Below are 23050 nucleotides of genomic sequence, written 5' to 3' on the forward strand. Positions count from 1 at the left end.
AGAAGTCTTGGTCTTGGATAATGGTTTTGAAATGCTGCACTAACTTTAGAAGTGCCCACTCCCAGACCTTTTGTGATACAAGGCAATTAAGTATCTTTATTGTTAAACTACTCCCCTAGGTAATCTGTTACTTGAGGCCAAATGCTGATACAGAGAACACTATGTTACTCTGAGACTATAAGGCAGGGAGACCCGAAGAGTTCCAGGTGGATAGAGTAACATGTACAAAGTCTTTAAGGAAGGAGGGTCCTTTTTTCATTCTAGAATCTGGAAGAGATCCATTTGCTGAAGGACAGAGAATGATGCTAAGACCAGCATGAGATAAGACTAAAAGATCAAGCAGTGTCTTAGAAATCATTTTAATGAATTTAGACTCAATGTTCAGAACAATGGAAGAATTTTAAAAGCAGAGAGTAATCAGAAGAGATTTTTTATTTAAGACATTGAATTGGAAGGGGGCACGAATGGAAACAAGAATAGAAGAGGTATCCAAACCAGAGCTGATGGTAGGAGAGATGGAAACATGTGATAAAATTCAGACTATATTTTTGCTATCAACCAGACAGAGCTGGGCTACCAGTTACATATGTGACATGAGGAAGAAGCCAGTGTCACAGTCAACCCCTTGTTTAGTGATACAGCTACTGAGTGAGTGGTCCTGTGTGGGGAGATGGAGATTACTGAAGGAAGAGAAGGTTTGAGAGGCAAACATCTCGATTGTAGCATGGGCTGTGTTAAATCTGAGATTCCTGTGAGGTATGCAAGTCAGGATGTCATGTAGGTAGTTGACATATGGGTCCAAAGCTAGGAAAAGAGGTCTGGGCTGGAAACACATATTAGGAAATTGTTGGGTGTGGCTGGTACTTGAGGCCATAGCATGGAGTGGATTGTCTTGGGAGGAACTTCAGAGTGAGAAGAGGTTGGAGAACTTAGGCGTGAGGAACTTCGGAGTCTGAGATTGGGTAGAAGAGGGTCCCACAGTGAGAGTGAAAGCTGAGTTGGGATGGCCAGGGAGACAGTAGGAAGACCAGGAAAGAGGATGCTAATGAATTGAGAGAAACGTGTTATGAGGAGTGTGAATGCCTCTGTCTTCATGTCAAAGCTCAAATATCACCTCCTTAAGGAAGTGTTCCCAGACTCACCCAGGTAAACTGGCATCTCTCCGTTACTCTTTCTCAGATCCTATCCCTTCCCCTAAAGCACTCATCACACAAGTTTCTATTGTACAGCCCAGGGAACTATATTCAGTATCTTGTAGTAACCTATAATGAGAAAGAATAAACGTATGCGTATGTATGACTGAAACATGATTCTGTACGCCAGAAGTTGACACAACATTGTTAACCCGACTATACTTCAATTAAGAAAATGGCACTGTGAAGAAAAAAAGTACTCATCATGATCTGTGGTTATGATTTCTCATGTGTTAAGTTACCCTCCCACTAGAATGTAGGCTGTATGAAGAGAGGGTCTGTGTCATTACACTCATCACTGTATCCTTCGTGTCTTACAAGTACTCACCGAACCAGGGAAAAATTAAAACACTTGAAAAAATTAATGATTAAATAAATTTAAAATACTCAGAAATATTTGCCTTCATGTCAGCAATAACTAGGAGTTTCCAATTTCTCTCCTACCCCAGATTATTCCTTCTGAGAGCCCTGAGATCATGATGATTAAAATTATAGTTGATGTGCTCTATTGCCTAGGTCCTAACACGTGGCTCACACATGCCTCCAGCAGTAATTGATGAATCGCGATTTTAATTTGGACTCACTTTTCTGGTTAATGCAAGTGGATTATGCTAGTTAAAGCAAATTACTTAGTGAATATACTTCTGTTAAGGGAAAAACAAATTCCCTAATTTGTACCCTCAAAACCCCAGCATTCACAACGCCGCTTTTCCTGACTGACTAGCTGGTGGTGTTTGCATTTTTAATTTCCTGCGTTCATAAACAAGACTCTTTCTCAAACAAAGCAAAGCTGCCACTCTCCAGGGCTTGCTATCACTAACTCACTCTGCATCATAGGCGTAAAACAAAAATCAGGGATTTAAGAAAAAAAATCTGTGATTATAAAGGGGTTGAATTCAGATGTAAATGCTGGGTCTGTGTGGTTGTGTTGGGTCAAAGACAATTTTGATGTTTTGATCTGGAACAAAAGGCAATATATTTTAAGCGTCAGTTTTCTAGATGGAGGAAAATCTCAGTATTGGCTTTTTGATTTTTAGTGTTTATTGGAAGAACTTTTTAGTTTAAAAAACATTGAACAGTTATATGAGAACATGAGATGTGCTGATCAGATAGACGACTTTTTGAGTATAAGTTGTCCCTCTCTGTTTCTGCTTATCACTGTCATCCAATATTAACTCACAAGGACTTCCTGTTTAACCTAGCAGCTATAGAAAAATAAAGGGAACTTTTTTTTCTTAGAAAGATTATGGATTTTTAAAATTATGTCTATTTCTATATGTTTATTTCAGAAGTAATTCATGTTCATCCTAGCCCAGAATCAGAAGATTCAGATATGAAAAAAGATGAAGAAAAACATGCCCTTTAGATATCTGGAGATGCATATTTTCTTATGCATATATATTTAGATGTACACAAGTGCACACATGTCTAATAGAAGAGTTATTTTCATTTTAGTACACTTTTCCTGTTCCATAAAATTGTGAACATCATTCTATATCAGTATGCATTCTATACCTTTTCAATAGCTGCATAGTATTCTATCCTTTTGATATTTGATAATTAACCAGACTACCTCCTTACCACTGACCAACTAGACTGTTTTGATTTTTAGCTAATACACATGTAGCTGCCACCTTTGGGGCTAAATCTTTGTACTGTTTATTGTTCCCTTCGAATAAGTTCCTAGAAGTCGAAGAGCCAGGATCATCTTTCATGATGCTTTTTAATACTTGATTTCCTAATTTTCCTTCTAAAACATTCTTTGCCTTCTCAGTAGCAGAGTATGAGTGTGTGTGTGTGTTAACCTCTGGCATCACAAGGGTTTTTAGCTTTGTCGACTTGATAGGCAAGACGTTTGTGCACCCATATTTACAGACACACATGTAACCTTTTCCCTTCTCGTTTTATCCAGTGATACAGGATACCTCCTTCTCTGGAATCTTCTTTAGATAGAGTTATCGACATGAGATTCCGGGTTACCTGTTACCTAGGTTTCAAATGTGAGATCTTGGAGATGAACTTGCAGTTCTTTCCCTTTCATCTTCATTCGAGAGGAAGCTCAGAATGGTTCCAGTTTTTCTTTAGGAGAAAAAGTAGCAGGAAGAAGAGCCGTAGGAAATTCATTCAGTACACACTCATTGACGGTAGACTATGGCCCAGCACTGCCGTGCACAGAGAGAAAAAAGGAAAAGGAGACTAATATGGTCCCCTACTGGGGTCCCCCAAGAGAAGGCAGGAGTTTTTCACTGGAATACCACGTCTGAGGAATGTGTCAGCTCCCAGACCACTTACGTTTCTATTCTGAATGATAACTGACACTGAAAATGACAGCTGTTCTATGCCATTAAAAAAATTGTACAAGAAAAGGAAGACGAGGACATAGATTTATCAGAGGAACTAGAACAAACTGCGTCTGCCTTTGTGAGGATTTCTTTTTCAGCTCTTGTTTTTCTTCATGGAGTTCCTATGGACGTGCTATTAGATGGTTTGAAAATACTGAACAATCTGATCGTCAAAAAAATGTTTTCTCTGATGCCCGAGAACACTCACTCTTTCCCTACGCACGTACATTATATATTTCTTCAGCATGACAGGCTCCCAGCTAGTGGAGCAGAAAATGGGGAAGGTAGGTGTTTAAAACTGATTAGAAACAAAGAAGCATTTGACTGGTAGGAGAGACATCAGCCTTCACTGCTTGGCTCTGCCAAAATTCTTCTCCTGATCTTGGTTACTCTTGCTTGAGCTGAGAAAATTCTTCAACTTTTTAGCGAGGTTGAGAGTTGCACGCTAGCAGAACTCATCAAATTCGTGGTTGATAAATAGCCCTTTTTCTTTTTCATTCCTGGGTTTTTAAAATTGTAATTAAAAAGTTAACTTTTCTTATGAGGCTTTTGGAAACGTGTGCATACGCATGTATGTGTCTGTGCATCACCTTAAAAAAAAACTCACATGGTATTAACAGTTATCACAAACACCCCTATGGTGTCTGCTTTTCTTCCCCATGAGGTAAAGAGATGCAATAATTAATGTTAGAGCTGCACGTGTTCAAAATCCATTATCTGTTTCTCCACTGAACAAACCAATAAAATTGGGTTCCAGGATTTATTTTGTTCATATTGCAATTGCCATTCATTTTAACGAGGGGATTTGTACCTTGTTTTAGAACCAGGCATCACGGAGCCCGGTATAGTCACCCCTTTGAGAACTGTAGCTCTAAGGGTGTGTTACTGCACTACCATGACTGCGCCACCTGCTTCCAGGCAGCAGTTGCCATCTTGCCATAAGTGGGCACGAGTCCCAACACAGAACCTAGCCCTCGGTTCTTGGAATCTTTTATACAGTAGACTGTGAACTACTGGAGGACAGTAACATTGCTCTAGTCCCACTGCATAGCACCAAGCCTGACACGCAATCAACGCTCCATAAAAATGTTTCCTGAAGTCAACTTACTGTGTCTTTCTCCAATACCATCAGACGGTAATGTTTTCAGTCTTTCACCTGCAGTATGAAGTAGCAGCTCCTTCAGCATCATGACCTGATCTCTTTTAAGTCTCAAAGAGTGTCCTGTCCCTTCTTGCTAGTACGTAGGATTTTTTTTTTTTTTTTGGCGGGGTGTAGAAATTGTTTGTCTTATCCATCTGGGTTGAGATACCCGTTATCTTCTACATCCCATTTCCTGTTGCTGCTTTAAAAAATAGTCTTCAAACTGTGCCCACATTTGGCCTTTTATCTACATGCCTCAGAGACCAATAATAAATCAGTGACTCATGCTTTGCTTTTTTCAGAAACCATATTGTCTTTCCCCTAGACAGTTATTTTTGTTTCAGTGTCTAATGATCCTATTTATTGGATACTGGACAAGTGGAAGAGAAACTTGCTTGTCTAAGGTTCCCGGGTCCTCTCTTGACCCCTTTGCATGAACAGAGTGACATCCACCATCTGCCAGTTTGATGGCAGGGTGGCTGTTTCTAATGTTGGATTCAGCATCCTGGCCAACAGTTTTCCAATTTCATCCTTGAGTTCCTTCACACCTTTGGGTGACTGCCACCTGGTCCTACTGATTAAGCTACATTTATTTCATCAGTTTGACTTGAATGAGCTGCAGTGTCACCCACAGTTGCGTTTAATCTCATCTGCCTGTCTATTTCTGGAGAACCCCAAGACCATGGGAATCTCTCAGAAATCTTTCTAGGTAAAGAATTCATTCTTCCCAGTAGCCATCCCATTTCACTGTGCTACCTCAAACTTTGCTTCTCCGCCATTCATCACAGAAGACTTTAGGTTTGCTAAAAAAAAAAAAAAAGACCATGAGGGAAAAATGGATAATTCTACCTTTGTGTCTCTTTGTCATCTATGATTTGACAAAAACTAGCAGTTGAAAAATACCCCAAAAAGAGGTAGCAGAGTGTGAGTGTGTGTGTGTGGATCTATTTTTTTTCTACCCTACCTTGTAACAAAACTGATCAGGGGCCCATAATGCAGGAAGATTACAGAAGTTAAAATCTAAGAAAAGTGAGAAACATAAGGATAGGGACATGAAAGGAAACCTGGAATGAAGCTAATGGAAGAAGGCATGCCGTAATTAGTCGCTGCACCTGCCTCGGTGGGTAGGCTAAAATTTGGTCTTAGCATTTTTAAAGGATTCTATGCATCTGCCTTTTTTGCCCCCCCCCCCTTTTTTTTAAACTATTAACTCACTACAGAAAGGCTTTCTCTCCTATTTCTTCTCTCTGGTATGATGCTTGAAGCCCTTTGACTTCTTGGAAAAAGTTGTTCCATTTGTTTTCCTTTGCACATGTCTGGCTGTCATATTTGTTGTTTTCCAAGGAAGATACCTAAAAACATATCTGGTCCTCCTAATTGGGCTTTCTCATTTTGTTGTTTCAAGGCCAGATAATTTCAGGGAGTCCATTATTTTGTTTTGATTTTTCTCCCGTGGTAATTCAAAATGCCAGTGCAAATGCACGTGAAGAAAAGAGCCATTTTCATTTTGTAGATAACTCAGGGATGGTAAATATAGATTTATTTTATATAGACTTTTATACTTAAACCCTAATTTGTACCAAAATTGTTACTGGCATATAATAAATTAATTGTGGACTGGGTAGAAAAACAAACTGTAAAATCATCACCATATCTCACATATTGAAGGTTCATACGGCGCATGCTTGTGAGGACATATGGATTCATACAGCAAGCGTACTTGCCTTTAGGTCATTATGATGCAGATGGAAAATCATAATTTAGGGAGTTTTGTTGATTGTAGAAGGAACCAGTATCTTCTCTGGTAGTTCATTCCGAGGGCCATTTGGGAGTTCAGACGATGCTGATCTTTTTTCGATGAATTATTATGAAATATAAGGAGAATATAAAAACAGGCATGAAATGCATGTAAACAGTGTAATTTATTTTTATAAAAAGAATAAGCAGATGGTGCCCACACAGATGAAAACAAAGAACCAAAACCCGGAAGTCCTCCGCGGGCTCCTTCCTATTGTCCAGTTTCTTACTTTTCTCTTCAGTTTTGCTTTGTAGTTTCGCATCCTCCAATAATATAGTGTACTTCTGCCTTTATATGAAGTTATATAAGTGGAATCACACAGTACATGTTTCTTTTAGTTTGGCTTTGTTGTCGCTCAAACTTCCCGCACATCCGTGACCCTCATTTGTGTGTGGCGTGATCTGAGGGTTATTCGTTTACACCGCTCTGTACTGTTCCATGTGAGCGTATTACAATTTGCTTGTCCATGCTGCTGTGGATGAACATTTGAGTGATTCTAATGTGGGGCTTTTGCAGACATTTACTGTGCACTTTTTTGTGCACACGTCTTCCTTGCTTCCTCTGTCCCTGAGGTCTCCTTTCGTGTCATTTTCCTTTTCCCTGAAGACTGTATTTAGTAATTTCTTGATGAATCAAAAGGCGGCATACTCTATTCGACTTTGCTTCTTTGAAAATGTCTTTATTTCATTTTTTTTCTGGGGATAGAATTCTGTCAGTAATTTTCCTTTAGAACTTTAATGGGTTTTTTTTTTTCAGTCTTTCTGTGTTGTATATTAGAAAGTTAGCTACTTGACTGCCATTCTTTTGATGGCAAAATGACCTCTTTTCTCTGCCTTCCTTTAAGACTTTCAAGCGTTCTTCAATTTTCTGTTTATCTATGATGTTATTAATGTCGATTTTGTTCGGTTTATCTTGCTTGGGCTTTGCTGGGCTTGAATCTGTTAGTGTGACGTGTTCCGTAAGTTTTTGAAACTCTCCATTTAATTACTGACCCTGTGTCCTCTTCTCTCTTTTCTGGTTCTCCAATTAAATGCTTATTAGACCTTCTCACTGTCTCTTCTGTCTTTTACTCTATTTTATATGTTTTATGTCTTTCCATGCTTCCTTGTGGATAATTTTCAGGGACTATATTGAAATTCACTGATTCTCTCTTCAGCTATATCTAGTCTGCTGTTAACACCATCCCTTGGGTCCTTACTTTATGATTGTCTTTTCAGTTTCATAATATCATATTGAATCTTTTTCATGTATGTAAGGTCTCTAGGTTCTTGTTGACATTTTTAAAGTCAGCTTTAATTTCCAAACATTCTAAGCACAGATTTACAGTCCGCCGCTGCTAACCTTCTAGTACCTAGGTCCCCGCATGTGCTGTAGGTCCCCACAGGTGCCATGCCTCTTGCTTCTTTAAGTCTGTGACCCCTGGCTCTCATATTGTCTAGAGAGGTACCTTAGACTCCTCCATGGTTTACTGAGTATTTTATTTTTAAAATTACCTTCAGGAATAATTTGAAACCTGGAGTCCTTTCTTCATAGAGGATGTTACTTTCGTTCTCTGGGCGTCGGGGGGACTAGCAGTCCAGGATCAAGGCTGAGCATGTTCTGGGCCTTCAGGGTATAATAACCGTTCCCTCCGCTTCCCATCCTAAACAAGGGAAAGGATGCTTGGTGCCCCTGTTACACTGCACACCACTGAACTCTGTTTCCTGCAGCCCTTGGAATGCCTGCGGGGAGGAGAAGTGATGGAGATACACCAGGTCTGCACATGTGGGTCCATGCTCCCTGCTCCCTCCTCCTCCCCCTTCTGGCCCTTGTCTTAGCCGCCCTCCCTCAGTCTGAACATGTGCCTGGGGGTGGTGGGGAGGAAGCATCTCTGGCTCACCTCCCTGAGCTCCATTCCTCTCCTTGTACCTCCCAGAAGCTTATTTCTGCCTCGTGGAGGTCTGCTATGCTTTTTATTGGACGTAGTTTTTATGTTTTCGACCCCCAGCATTTTTTTGTGATTTTCAGTAGGAGCATTTCAAATTCATCTAGTCGTTTATTACTAGAATTGATATATGTCAGGCTTTAGCTTTTTAATAATCAGCTGCTGTTCAGGGCAGCCAGGGGAGACAGGCATTCGTTAAATGGCTCATCCTCACATTCAACCTGCAAATGTGTACCAGTGTCTTTGGTGGGTAATTAACCCGAGCCCTGAGGGAGCTCCAGGGCTGGGAGGGGAAACAGATTTTAAGCAAATCATGAAAATATAACACCCTTCATTTATGTAATAGGGTAATAAGCAGGGGTTTTGGAAGTGTAGCTCAGGTAAGAGAACAGCCCTGCTGGAGAAGCTGGTTTAGACAACTTAGTTGAGACAGAGGTGACTTTTAAAATACCAGCTATTGGCATTTTTTCCCATTTTTAAAGCAATATATGATCAAAATAGCATAGTGTCAGGCATAATGAGGAACACAAAATTGCTTATAATGCACAGCCAAAGTTAAGTCACTTAAAGTCTTCTCGATCAACGATTATTAACGAACTACTGTATCTCTGCTGATAGATTAGATTCATACATTTCGCTTCTATAACCAGCATCTTCCTTTCTTTACCCCCTCCTACCCCCTTCTTCTGATCTGAAAAATAGAGGCACTCGGGCTTATGGAATCTTCATTTAAATTATTCATTTGTTTAATAACAACCACCATTATCTTGCCAGATTCCTTATTAGTTCTGAGAGATTTCAAGTTATTCTCTTGTGTTTTCTAAATACGTAATCATATCAGTATATAACCGTAATTTTGTTTGCATTCTAATAGCTAGGCTTTGTATCACTTGCAATTATAACGCACTGATAGAGCTTCCAAAAATATGTTCAGTAATAACAGTAAATAGAAGGCATTTTTATCTTCCTTCTGATTCTATTAAAGTTGCCTTAAGATGTACATTCTTTATAAATCCTCTTGAGCAACGATCCAGCAAGGAGTATTGAATTTTACCGTATCCCTTTTTAATATCTGATAGGGTAGTTCTATCATTTTAGCCCTGGAACAAAGTTAAATATGTGCTAACTGATTTTCTGTATTACTGGTTAACCTCATTTAATTGCAGTAAGTTGCTTTAATGTATGGAGGGACCTGTATACTTAGATTTTGGCCTCTGTGCACGTCCGATCGATGTGCTCTGTGTGTGTGTCCACACATGAGTGCATGTATGTGTGTTATCTTGGGTGGGCGGCATCTTGAGTGCCAGCTTTAAACTGTCCTGTTTGTTTTAGAATAATGATGGTAGCATGAGAGAAGTCCAGAAAAGTCAACCATACCACTCTTGTTCAGAAACTGGGGTGGAGGTAACTCTTTCATTGTTGATTTTCCCATTTTTTAGTGAACTGTTAAGAACTTCCCGTTCTGCTTGATTAATTTCAATAACATTTTCTCAAATATTTAGTACATTTTATAGAGGTTTTCAAGTATATTAGTAGAATATACATCATCTCCTTATCATTTCCATCTAATTCTTACCTTATATCCTTGCCTGAAAATTTTTTAATTTTTTTCTGACTTAGTTTGCTTTCCTTCGCTTCATCAGAATCACTTCTTGCATTTGTTCTTCAATGTGTACTTTATTAAATGTATTTAACTGTTATCATACACTCCTGCTTCTTCATGCTTTTGTTCTGCATGAATGTTATTTTACATTTGAAGTCAGGCTTGGCTCAGCTCTTTAAGTTTTGTTTTGAAGGGTTCTCAACTAAATTATTTTCCAATTAATCTATAACAGTGTTGATTTACTCTTGGATCCTAGAGGGATTTATAAAAGTGATTTTAACTTCCCAAGTGCTTAAGCTACGTTATGAAATTCTGGCTGTTGTATTACAGTCAGATAATCAAAGTGAAAGCAGAGATCAAGAACGATGCATTTTTACCATTTAAACTCAAAAGTCACTCTTGAAAGGCCATCTTATCATCCAGAATCCACTTTTCATTGGCACCTTCTTTTCCCCAGCAGATAAGCAGTCCTCAGGTTTGGGGACAGGGGAAGAGGATTTGAAGAGGAACCAAGTATTCAATATAAATAAGCAAACCCACGGGGTCCAAGAAAGAATAGAACTTCCCTGTAATATAGAATATGTGGGCTCTTTCCTCTCTTGGCTCAAGTCCTAGGTGAGACTCAGAAAGCAGGGAAGCCTGCATCCTCCCCTACCTCTCAAGTCAGTCTGGAAAGCAGAAACTAAGTAGAGCTGGGAAGGGGAGTGGCTGAGCGAGCCCTCCATTCTGTAGACTTCAGCGTGACAGGCCAGGACATGAAGGGTAAGTGACTGAGAAGGAGCCAGAGGACACAAGAGAGCTGGGAAAAGGGGCAGGAAGCAAGGAGCGCCCCTCACATGACCTGACAGCCAGAGCCCACGGCAGGTCTCCCTTGAGCAGGAGGACGGGAAGACCACCTGGGAGGAGCTGAGATGGGGCAGGTAGTCAGCACACGGCCGTCAGTGGCCACACGGGGGAAGCAGTGCCAGATTCAGCAACTGAAAATACAGGCTGCTCAGTTAAACTTGAATTTCAGATAAACAACGTATAATATTTTAGTATAAGTATGTCCTAAATATTGCATGGATAATACTTTTACTAAAAGTGTTCGTTTTCTGAATCTGAATAACATGTATATGTAGTTCAAATATAATAAGCTGTTTGGTATTTTATCTGGCCGCCCTCCTCAGGGGCATTTGTGCATGTCCCCGCGATGCTACATAAAGAGACAGAGGAAGAAAACTCTCAGAGGAAAAGTCTTGGTCAGCTGTGTTTTATGTCTGCATGGTCTGAGAAATCACTCAGTTTGAGTTTTGAGTTTTGCTGGAAGTGACCAGATTAAATATCTTGCATTAGAAGTAAACGTAGCTCCAAATCTGACATGTTTTCATCAAAAGAAGGGTGAAGTGTTATTTTTGCGTGTCCAACATGATATAATTTTGAAATTTGTAACAATTTAGTTTTTAAGTTCACGTGACAGGTAAAATCCTGCATGTCACGGTATGCTATTTACACCTTTACCCAAGAGACCGATCCAAGTTAAATTAGGATATCTTGGTGTTAATCCCCAATCCCTCATCTTCTCCATTTCAGGTCCAGTCAGCCGGGACCTGGAGGGTGGCATGGGGAGTGGTGAGATGTGACTGTCTCTTTGGGAGAGAAGGGAAGTAAGGGGAAGCTGTGAGCTGCGCAAAGAGCCTAAATTGTGTCTTCTAGAATCGTCTTCCATCTCATGCTGTGACAACTCACTAATGGACTGCTGAGTTTTAAACCTGGTCCAGAGCTGAAATGGAATGAAAAAGATGGATGGTCTCTTGCTGGTTTCCAGCTCCACAGCGCTTGTCAGGAAGACGTTCACGGTGCCTTTCTCACGGGGCTGCTCTCTCTCCAGGACATTTCCTCATGCGCCTGTCACGGAGAAGCACGTGTCACCATTACGTGCCCTTCAGATGTTTTCCTGACATGTTATTCCTCTGTTTTATTACCGGTTTCAGACGGCACCATGGTGTGGATTACGCCTCCGACGTCCAGTCACAGAAACACCTGCGCATTCAGTTAGAGTGTTGTCAGCGGCTGAGCCGTTTCAGCATCCAGCTTGCCAGGCGCGTAGTGAAAGGCAGTGAAATGCGCAACCCTTCTGCAGAGCTAGAGAGAACCAGGAATTTATTTATGATGAGGAACAGATTGTTTTCCGCCAGTGAGGTTGCAATAGCGAGCGTTAGAAGGCTAGTCACTCTGATGGGTTTATTTCCTAGTTATGAGTGTCATAGGATGCCCTTCCCTTAAAGGGTTCAGTTGAAACCCAAGAGATAAATCTCCTGGGGAGTGGAGTCCTTTCTATGTCTCCTTAATTTAAAAAGATTGTGATTGGGAGAAATGAGTCACTGGTGACTGGTGGGGAGGTTAATTTCACGGACTCAGCAATGGTCCGTGTACTGTGGAGCCTGACGCTGGCTTTAGAGTTTAGCAGTGAAGCCATGTGACCCCATGGGGTTTGACTTTCCCCATGTGGGGTTTTCCCCCCACCCCCAATGCTGCTACTGCTTTAGGCATCCTTGAGACAGGTCGTCACCTAGAGTCAAGGCATTTATCCTTATTATTTAGAACCAAAAATGTCATTCATCAGTGCCAGGCTAGATGAGACCACAGAGAAGACATTGTCCCTCGTCACTGTGCCAATTTGATGGATTTTGTGAGGCTGGGAGAAGAAAGATAGCTGTGGTTCATTTTAGGTCCCTGTGGGTCTGGACACTGGACCTGCCGTCCCACAGTGCCTTCCCAGAGGGTAGGGTGAGCAGGTGATGGGGTACCGGGTAGGGGTCGGGGTGACGCCTTCACCCCAATTATTCCCCGATCTCTGACAAGTTCTAAACAGTCAGAAATGGATGATGTGTGGTCTGGTCATTGAACTGCAGAGTTAAGTAGCTGTGACAGACACCACGTGGCTTATAAAGCTGAAGATATTCACTCTCTGGCCATTTACAGGGACTGTTTGCCCATCCCTGTTTCCTAACGTCCAGAGGAGAGGACTTTGTCCTCCCCCTGCTCTGGGACCACAGTCTGACCAGGAAATTCTGGGCTTAAATAAGATTTCAACGTGGGGACATCCACCTGTGGCCCCTAAAGCCCCACAAGACTTGGGTTCAAATTATGCCCCTGCTTCTGCCACGTGACTCTGACAAGTCACTTGACTTTTCTGAACATCCATAATTTTCTCTGTAAAATGGAGACGCTTCCTGTCTGAAGAAGTGCTAGGACACCGCGTGAGACGGTGCTGGGAAGTGCGCAGCGTGTCACCAGCCACGTGGCGGGCACTCAGTGAGCAGGGCTTCTCTTTCCTTGCTTACGTCCAAGTTGAGGAGTGAGCCACGTGTGAACACAGAGACTCTTCTGGAGGAACAAATGGCCCTTTGTGTCATGCAGAAATTCTTTGTCATTTTAGCACACTTCCGTCTTTTAACGTGAGTCTCAGAGAAAGAGTGCTTTTGTTCATACATCTTAGGTTCTATTCAAAGGTTTTTACCAAGTGCTTCCTCATTTGTTTTAAACTCTCATTTAGGCCGGTTTTCTGTCGGATTGCCCGTGGTTCCGGTAATCTTAACAATTCCCAACAGCTCTTCAGTGGGATTTGTACAGAGAAGATCGGGGAATGGTGTCTCAGAAACGACCTTTCCCCTGGATAAAATCGACCTCTTACCTGTGCTCCAGGCCAGCCCCTCTGGATGCTCCAGCTCCCAGGAGTGTCGGCCAGCAACCCAGTAAGCTGGAGGCATGGGTTGATTTGATTTTGTCCACTGTTGTGCTCCTGCTGTGGAAACACTCTCCTTAGCCTCCGTCCAAAGCCGCATACTTGCTCAGCTCTGTTTTATCCGATTTGAAAGACCTCCTTTCCATGTGCATCTGTCCATGTGCAACTAAGCCATCTAGACTGAAGACATATGTCTCATGTTAATAAGTATTTTCTCCTGGACATTCATCTACACGTTGCGCCATGGATCCCATCCCTGGGAGGTTATCCTCTCTTTACAGACAAATGAGGAGTGATGGGCCGGGGCAAAGTGATGCAGGTGACAGGTCACAGGAAAGACGCAGAGCTCAGAAGCAGGTGGTTCAGAAGCAGCCGGATGCTTCTGCTGTGCCCATGTAACCAGGTGTGCCAAGAAGTTGGCAAATAGTCTGTCCCCTTTCATCCTCCTTCTGGTGGACGTGCCTTTTGTACTCAGATGTCAATCCAGGGGCCATGGAGTTTCCCCATCGCCTTTTCTCTTGTGCTGGACCCCGCCTCCTCCTCCTCTCCCTTTCCCCCCTCTCCCACCTCCCTCCTGTCTCCTACCTTCTGCTCCTCGCCTGCCTCCCCTCCCTCCTTTTCTCCTCTGATCCCACCATATTGATTTTTTGTTAGCTGCCTTAAATTCCTTTTGCAACAACATAGGGTGAAAAGAAATATACTTCAGATAGAATCGTAGACACTCAGACATGGAAGCAATGCAAGGTCATGGTCCCTCCCATCGGAGCTGAGTGAGCGAGGTTTACCTGTATCCACATTGAGGTGATTAAGTTTCCCCAAACAAGTGAATCTTGTCTCATATCACAAAACATAGCGAATCCAAAAGTGGGAGAGATGAGGGTTTTGGGGGATTTTTTTGCACATCCCATCCATGTCAATTGCTTGGACGTGTGTTTTATCGCTTGGGACATTTTTTTCCCTCTCTGATTCCCTCTGGCATTATCCACATCCAACCTGTATTCTGGTTATCTGGGTGCATGGCATAATATAGTCATTCTTCGCTTGTATTGACCCGCAAATAAAACTTTGATGATGGCACTAACAGCACAAAAAGAAGTCAGAGAATCACCCTGGTCTGTATGCTCTTGTGAAAACTCAACATGCGAGATTTCTCTAGAGGTAACAGGAATATAATGCTGACTGAAACTTCTAGACGGGGAGTGTAAGGTCCAGACCCATCAGAGCAGTGGCTCTCAATCTTGACTGCACAGTAAAATCAGCTGAGAAGCTTTAAAAAATAACGTCCTCCTTCCCCCACACCAGAGATTCTGACTTTGGGGTCAGGAGGAAGGACCCTGCGTTGCTGTTTGTAAAAAAAACAACTATTCAGATAATCTAATATTGTCTAGGGTTAAGAACCATCCTCCTAACTGGTCTTGAGTTATACAGTCCATTGTAAGTCACATCAGCCTTTTATTTTCCTCTTTAGGGACCGGTGAGAATAAAACAGAATGGAAACTATCAGTGTGCATTTCACAGAGTAATGATGGGTGTTCTATTATGAAACTTTTGATTCAGTTTCACGTCTATCCAGGTGGATGCGGTCACTATTTTAAAATGGTTTCTTACTGTGGATTGTGGTCAAAGTTTGAAAAACGCTGCTTTAGATTACATCCAACAGAGACGGTGTGTTGGTAATTGCCTGAGGAAGATCAGAAAATTTCCCCCTGTCCTAAGAGAGAGGCCCGACTGAGCTATTTTTAAATGCACGCTGGGCACGCCAGAGGTATTGCCAAGTGGTCGCCACATGATCAGATGTCCGGCCTATTTATGGAAGCCCTTACACGTTCTTGGAGACACCGAGCCCGACTTTCCTTTCTCCTGTAGGCACCCTCGCCGCCTAAGATCATTAAGTTACATTTCTTAAAAATACCTCTTAGCTCAGTCTCGTCATTTCCAAATCCGCTCTTTCTCACCCTTAGTTCGAGGGGGTTTAGGGAAGATTTACACTTCAGAAGGAAGGATAGGAGTGAGGTGTGGGGGACCAGGCCTAGCACTGAAGTACTGGGTCGGTTCCCCGGAAATACCTATCAAATCTGCAGGCCTGGAACTTAGCAGAACCACCTGACATGGTCCAGGAGGCTTTCCGGAAAGTGACGTGGGGCCTGGGTATCAACATGAGGGCTCAGAGAGTCCAGGATAGCCGTCAGTTTTCACAGATGATGTCAAACGGATTTGGCCCCTTTGTTCTCTGAGGAGGTCCTAGGAAGGTAACGTAGAAACACACACTGAGAAAGCTAGCGTGCGTGGACCCTCGCTGGCCCGCCCCCGGGTGTGTGAGCCCTCGCCTCCCTGGTACTTAAATTTTGGGGTATAGTCTGCAGGCCCTGGAGGGGTGCTGGGGTTTTTTGTGCTTTATTTTATTTTATTTTATTTTTTTAATCTTTAAAATTTTTAATTTTTATATAATTTTAAAGTTTCCTTTCCATTTACAGTCATTACAGAATATTGGGTCTATTCCCCGTGTTGTATGTACAACACATCCTTGAGCCTGTCTTACACCCAACAGTTTGTACCCCTGGCCCCTGCAGTGCCCCTCCCCTACCACTAGTTTTTCTCTGTATCTGTGAGTCTGATTATTTTTGGTTATATTCACTAGTTGTATTTTTCAGATTCTACATATAAGTGGGTATCATACAGTATTTGTCTCTCTCTCTGATATATTTCACTTAGATAGTAAGGGCTGCTGCTTAAGCCTCCTGCCCTTTGGCTGCGAAGTGGCTGTGGAGGGGCCTGTGGGTGGGGGAGACGGGGGAGGCTGTGTCCTTCCGAGGCCTGGACCACCCTCAGCAGGGGAATCTTCAGGGCCCGGACATGAAGAGCTGTGCCCACCGTGTGTGCAGGGCCCTTTCCCCTGCTTCTCCCTTGAACTGGTGCAGAGTTGTCAGAGCTGTTTGATAACTTAGAAAAATACACACCCACACCTTGGAAGTGATGGCTTTAAAAAATATGTCAAATGCATTGAGGGGAGGAGAGATTGAATGCAGCTGGGTAAAGCAGCTTAGGGATTTGGGGAGGAGGGAAGAGTAACCACAGCCCCTGAGAAGAAGACAAAGACAAGTGTATGTCCTGGAAAACTTCCCTTTCAGATCATCATGGTGAAGTGATGTTTCCTCAAGGAACACACCTTCACTGGTTACCGAGTGTTTAAAAGTGTTTGGTATATGAACTGAATGAAACAGGAGAGGAAATTCCATTCTTTGTTGGAAACCTAGCACATGGCACCCCGGAACGTTCTGGAAGCAGCTTGAACCCCGTTGAGCGGGTTTGTGAAGAGGGGTAACGGCACAGCCGTGTTTTGAGACAGCGGAAGCTGACGTGAACTTTATAGAAGGAGACGCTGAAGTGGCAGGGACACACACTCAAATAGGCACCACGTGGCAGGAGACCGCGGGACAGACGGCCCACCCATTCCTCGAAAATTCAAGCACAAACACCCTGGGTGTCAGCAAGCATCCGACCCTCACACCTTCCAGAATGGACAAGGGAAGCAGGGAGTAAGAACTGGAGAACTTGCTCTGAGCTCTGACCCTGAACGGCTAAATCAAAAGCAGAATCCACATCTGCTGATGCTCACTTTCTTCTGCCAGATCAGCCCTGGAGTTTAAATTGTAATATCTCCAGGAGCCGTAGGAAATTCCATGACCAATCATTCTCACCGTGGCTTTGGAGACCCGTGGTGACTTGGCTCCTCTTCCTTCGTAGCTATTAATCCGGTCATAGCATAGATTCATTCCATCTCCTCTTCTCCTCTTCACCTGCTCCCCATCCTTCAGCTCCCAGGTGACACATTTCTGCTTCCGAAGAGCCCTACCAGCTGCCTCGAAGTTAGTGAAAGGTGACCCTCCTTCATGCACCTCTGTGTTCTTCCTCCCAGTCTTGCCTTGTGCTGTAACTGCCTGTTTTCTGTTGCCATCTCCACCTTAACCCTCTTAAGGACGGCGATGGCTCATTCACCATAACAGCACCAGTGCCTGGAGCAGCTTCTGGCATATATTAAGGCTCTCGACCTGTCTCCTCAGTAAATAAATAAACATCAGAAGGTACAATCATTTCAAAAGTTCACTTTTGTATTCTAGATTACAACCAAGCCTTCCTGCTATTCACAGTCCAAATTTAGTTTTGCACATGCAGTCAACAACGTATTATTCTAGATGCTCTGTACCTCCATGGGTTGTGTGTCCAAGCTCCTAGCAACACACTGCTTGTGATACCAAAGTCCTCAAGGCAGAATTTTGGAATGAATGAATTTGTACAGTGATGACTGGTCTACCCATTTCCTAAGGCGTTCAGATAGTTTCTGGCACACAATATGGGAAAAGTTGTAGGGGAAGAGTTTTTAGCAGCTTTTGTTTTATAAGCTGAAAAACATGATTGCAAAGAGCGAGGACGTGAAGTCGGACTGGGCGGTCGCTGACTCGTGGGAAGAGCCTGCAGAATCTGGTCTGGCCAGTGGAAATCAAAGACGGCTGAGCTAACCTTGACAATGAAGAAAATGCCACCTCATGACTCAGTATGTGGTTTTGGTGATGTGCAATCACCAGTCACAAGGACTTAGAAAAATCTCAGAATGCCTTGCAGAGAAGATGTGACCCTAGGAAGACCAGAAGTCATACTTCCAGGACCAACGGCAGGGTCTGAAACGGGATGTAAGTTGCTCGGACCTCTAGGGCGGTATGTTCTCTACTGCCATTTTCAAGAACTCTTACTGAGCGTCTGCGGGCGCTCTCCCCTACACGTACCTGAGTTCCTACTGCTCAATGGGCATGGTGGAGTGTGATGGGTAAAGGGTTCACACCCCAAATCTTAGCAGCCTCAGTTTGAAACCCAGCCCCACCACTCAGCAGCTACACGACCTGACATCGTTAACTGAACCTCGCTGGGGTGCACTTTCTACGCATGTGCACTGGTGGTGAAAAACTGGTAGAACATCTCTTTGGGTCATGGTGGGATTTAAATGGGTTCATCCACATCCAGGGTCAGACACACCGTGATGACTCTGTAACTGTCAGCTGCGATCCTTAGTGTCATGTGCCAGCTGAGAAGCAGAGCTGTGGTTTCTGGACTCATGTAGCTTGCTCGGCGTTTGTTGCTTCTCTTTACCTTGTAAGTCATCTTCCACCCATCCTCTGCCTGGCACCGCATGTCCCCGGCTCCCATGCCAACTGCCTTCAGACAGAGAGTGAGGCTGGGAGGCCAAGCGTCCCTCTCTGCTCGGTAGCATCACCGGCGGAGGCTTTTTCTCCTCTTGCTCCAAACAGAGCCTCCCTCTGGGCTCACAGGTCCGACTGGGAGTCCCTGTTCCAAGGCTTCCTCCCAGCTTTCTGCTTTACGAGGGAAGCCAATACAGGAGAAAATGGGACAAGAGGAAAAAGTCAGATTCCAGGTCTGCTCCTGGATCTAACTGTGCATGAAGTTTATCTATGACTGGGTTTTCCAATACAGGAGTCTCTAAAAAGTCCCCTATTTGCTGAGGCTGCTTTGAGTGCATCTCCTTCACCTGCCACTGTGCCAGTCCTGATACGGTGTCTGCTAATCCCGAAGACGCCTTGAGGTGCCGTCAGAGTGAAGCACTTTGCATTCTCATTGAATACTTGTCTCTGGAATTCAGGTACCTAGTGTTTATTGTCTTGCTGGGATTTAAGAACATAAAGATGAGCAAGAGAAGCACAGTCCTTCTCTCTGATGGCCCAATAGTGACTCACTAAGTGTTTTCAAACATGTTAACTTTTACTATCCTTCTTCTAAAATGCTTCACCAGCAACCTGAACGTGTTTTCTTGGTTGATGCCTATCTCAACGCTAAGGACATCTCATCCATTTTAATACAAGGATAGAGTCTAACAATGCAAAGCGAGAACTTTTGGGGGCGAAAGTTTTCATTTATTTTCGATAAAGTAAATCCCCAGCCTCCTGTTGTTCTTGGGGAAGCCTTCCCAAGGCAGGAGGGTTTTCAGCGCAGCAAGATGAGCAGCGTCATGACCGCAGGGTAGTCAGTCATTCTGCAATGTGCTTTCGGGGCTTCTCCACTTCTTCGTTTGCCTGTGGTGATGCGATTTGTCTTTCGATAATAGATGAGCCTCCTCTCCCTTTCAATCACTAGCATGAGGCACTGAAACTCGCCCCAGATGTGTCCAAAGTTCATCTGCTTTGGAGATTTTTTTGCATCTCTCATGGTTGATGAAAGTAAATTTATAATCATGAGGCAGGTCTGTGTGTGTGTGCGTGCGTGCTTTGTCCTTGAAATGTGGTGACCTTTTAATGTTGTAATATATGGTCAGGCTGTAGTTGCTGTGGAAGCAATAACCAAATTTCCTGGCCTTTGAGGGGAGGAAGATGCCATGGTGGTAGACCTTAGTTGAGAGATTGATAATAGAATTAAAGTCAAGATTAAAGGAAAGGAGCTTTTTCTACCTTAGTGATCAGGTCGGAGGAATCTCCCTTTCCCCCGAGTCTACCACCAGAGCCAGGCTGAAGGCTTACCAGGATTTCTTTACTATTTTAAAAATCAGTTTATTTTTGGATACTGGATGAGCAGGTTTTTGGAGTTCTTGACTATGGTTGGTATGTCATTGTTTACATAGTGTAGGGTCATGCTTTCTGATATTGGAAGACGTACTATTCAGATGAGTGTCCACACAGGAAAAGAGTAAGACACAATAGTAAGACACTGCTTTTGTTTGGAATATGATACCTTGAGATCTTTTCATTGTTGAGGTACAAGTTCATCAGTCCAATGAATACATGCCATCCATCCTCTCTTCAGTAAGTGTCCTCCACTAGGACCTCTGGGGCTCCTGGGGAGCTTCTCTGTACCTCCTGCCCAGCACTGATGGTTCTGCATCGTGAAAGTTGGGGAGATGCACCAAACTGGCAGTTCCTACATCTGTGTTTATTCTGTTCATGCTTCACGTCAGGGGAAGTGAGAGAAGTGTGGAATGTGGGGAGTGGCGTTATCACCCTGATTGCTTCGTGAGGCTCCTCTGTGCCCGGTACAGTGTTGAGTTCTGTGGATGTGGACATGGACTGGGAGTGATTCCCGCCCTTGGCCACTCAAGAGAATTCATGGGACTGCTCATTGAGTTAGGGGGCGGCACAGGGTCAAAGCCAACAAATGCAGCCAAATGGGAAAGGAAGAATCGAGTCCAACAGGATGGGCAGATAAAAAGCTGGAGGGGAAGCAGGATTTGAGACTTAGCCCAAAGGAAAGGCAGACCTAGATAAAGACCATGTTCGGTGTTAGCAAACTCCACAATTTACACATAGGCTGCACATGCTCTTTTGAATGTGTTGAATGTTATATTACAACGGAGATGACGTCAAGTGAATGAACAGAGATACAGATGGGGCATGAGCTAGTGCTTGAGGGACACTAGGTAGCCGGGGAGGCAGATAGTCTAATAGGTATTCTCTGGGAACAAAGATGCTCAGGGAACTGTGGATGAATTGAAGAACAGGTAAGGAAACCTGGGATTTTTTAGATCCCAAATGCCTTGCCAGAAATAGGGCTTAAACTCTAATAATTGCAGGTCAAAGTAAAGACTCCAGCATGATAATGAACAGGGTAAACTGTTGCCCAGAGGAAATTATAGAGCAAAATAACTAGTCCATAAACAGAAACTGAATTTGGTTGCATATAAAAGCAGTGTGAGACCAATCCAAACACCCTTTGGAATTGCAGGTGGTGTTTGTGGTGGGGAAGACTTGGTGGCTCCTGCTTGACTTTTTCAGAGCTCTCTCCTTAGGTTTTTTTTTTTTAATCCCTGGGCTACTATCAATTCTGTCATACTTTCCAGTATGGATAAGAATTGAAAAAGGGATTTAAAAGCCCAGTTCTTAACCTATGAAACTGTATGACGTACACAATATGTTAGGTATTTTTTCCAATTTGGAGTCTTGAGTGGGTCATAGACAGATATTTTTCATCTGGAGAAACTGGTCCATCTTGAGGTCCTACCAACGATGACATGGTCAGTTCAGAGCTTCTCAAAACTCATCAGTACAGTTGTGAAGATGGACTTAGCCTTCTCAACTCTTAGGGATTTCAGGGTTTTTAGAAAAACCCAGTGGGATTCTGTGTCTCAAAGTTAATACACACCCATCGTTCCTGATGTGGGGCAGTCAAAGAGCGAAACCAAATACCTTTGGCACAAAGTCAGAGAATATTGTACTGGTTTAGTTTGTGGGTGGGTGTTTTTGAGATCAACTGTACTCTAAAAATGGGCAGTCTTACAATTTTTTTCCTTCTTTTCCCTTTTTTTTTTTTTTTTTTAAAAGGACCTCCTTAAGAAATGCTACTCTGCCAAGGCGTCTTACCTCTTCCAGCAGGATAAATTCTACGACGTCAGCTATGACACGGGAGACAAGTCTATCCAGTGCAGCCGGAGACCAGATGCATTCAAGTTCTGGATGACCTGGAAGGCCCTGGGCACCTTAGGCCTTGAAGAAAGAGTTAATCGGGCTCTTGCTTTGTCTAGGTACGTGGCCTGTGTGTGGTGTGTGTGTGTCTAATAGGAAGATTCAACGGAAGGCATGTTTGCGAGGTTTGTACATGTTTTTCCACATGTGTATTCCTTCTTTCACCTAATAACCATCTTCTCGGCATCAACCCTGTGTTAGGAATGGAGACCAGAGCAGTCCTGCCTTCTGTCCCCCAGCACCCTAGCCTAGTGAGAGATACATTCAGGTGCCAAAGCAGATAAAACACAGGTGCTCCTACTTTTTGGAAATGGAAGGTACACAGAGTTCCAGAAGCACACAGTAGGGTTCCCTAGAGTGGTCTTGAGGGGCACTGGCAGAGGTTTCCTGGGGGAAGTGACATTCAACTGAGACCCAGTGATGAAAGGAGGGGAGAATGACTGAGGCAGAGGGAGCGCTAGGCCCAAATCTCTGGATAAGTCACGGTGGCTCTCATTTCATGAAGAGATGGTTGGCGAGGATGTGGGGCCCACATGGAAAGGCACAAAGGCACAGGTGATGGGGAAGTGCCTTGTTGTAACATGAGAGACAAAGCTTTCTTCTTTTCCCCCCAAATTCTCTTTTATTTATTTATTTATGGGGGGGTAATTAGGTTTATTTATTTATTTTAATGGGGTTTATTCATTTATTTTAATGGCAGGGATTGAACCCAGGACCTTGTGCTTGCTAAATGCCCACTCTACCACTGAGCTATACCCTTCCCCTAAAGCTTTTTTTTTAAATTAATTTTTAATTTATTATTTTTCATCTCTTTTTGTGGGGAGGTAATTAGGTTATTCATTTTGGGGAGCAGGTAATTAGGTTTA

General features: G+C 43.2%; 1 protein-coding gene across 1 annotated transcript in view; it reads left to right on the forward strand.

The window, feature by feature from the left end:
* Nucleotides 1-23050, forward strand: part of GADL1 (glutamate decarboxylase like 1) — a 133997-nt gene that overhangs the window by 55637 nt on the left and 55310 nt on the right. Inside the window, exon 12 of the mRNA XM_031469819.2 lies at nucleotides 22044-22243. Within this exon, the coding sequence (XP_031325679.1) occupies nucleotides 22044-22243 (200 nt within the window). The remainder of the gene's footprint in view (nucleotides 1-22043; nucleotides 22244-23050) is intronic.

This window comes from Camelus dromedarius, chromosome 17 (genome assembly GCF_036321535.1).
Source record: "Camelus dromedarius isolate mCamDro1 chromosome 17, mCamDro1.pat, whole genome shotgun sequence".
Taxonomy (NCBI): Eukaryota; Metazoa; Chordata; class Mammalia; order Artiodactyla; family Camelidae; genus Camelus; species Camelus dromedarius.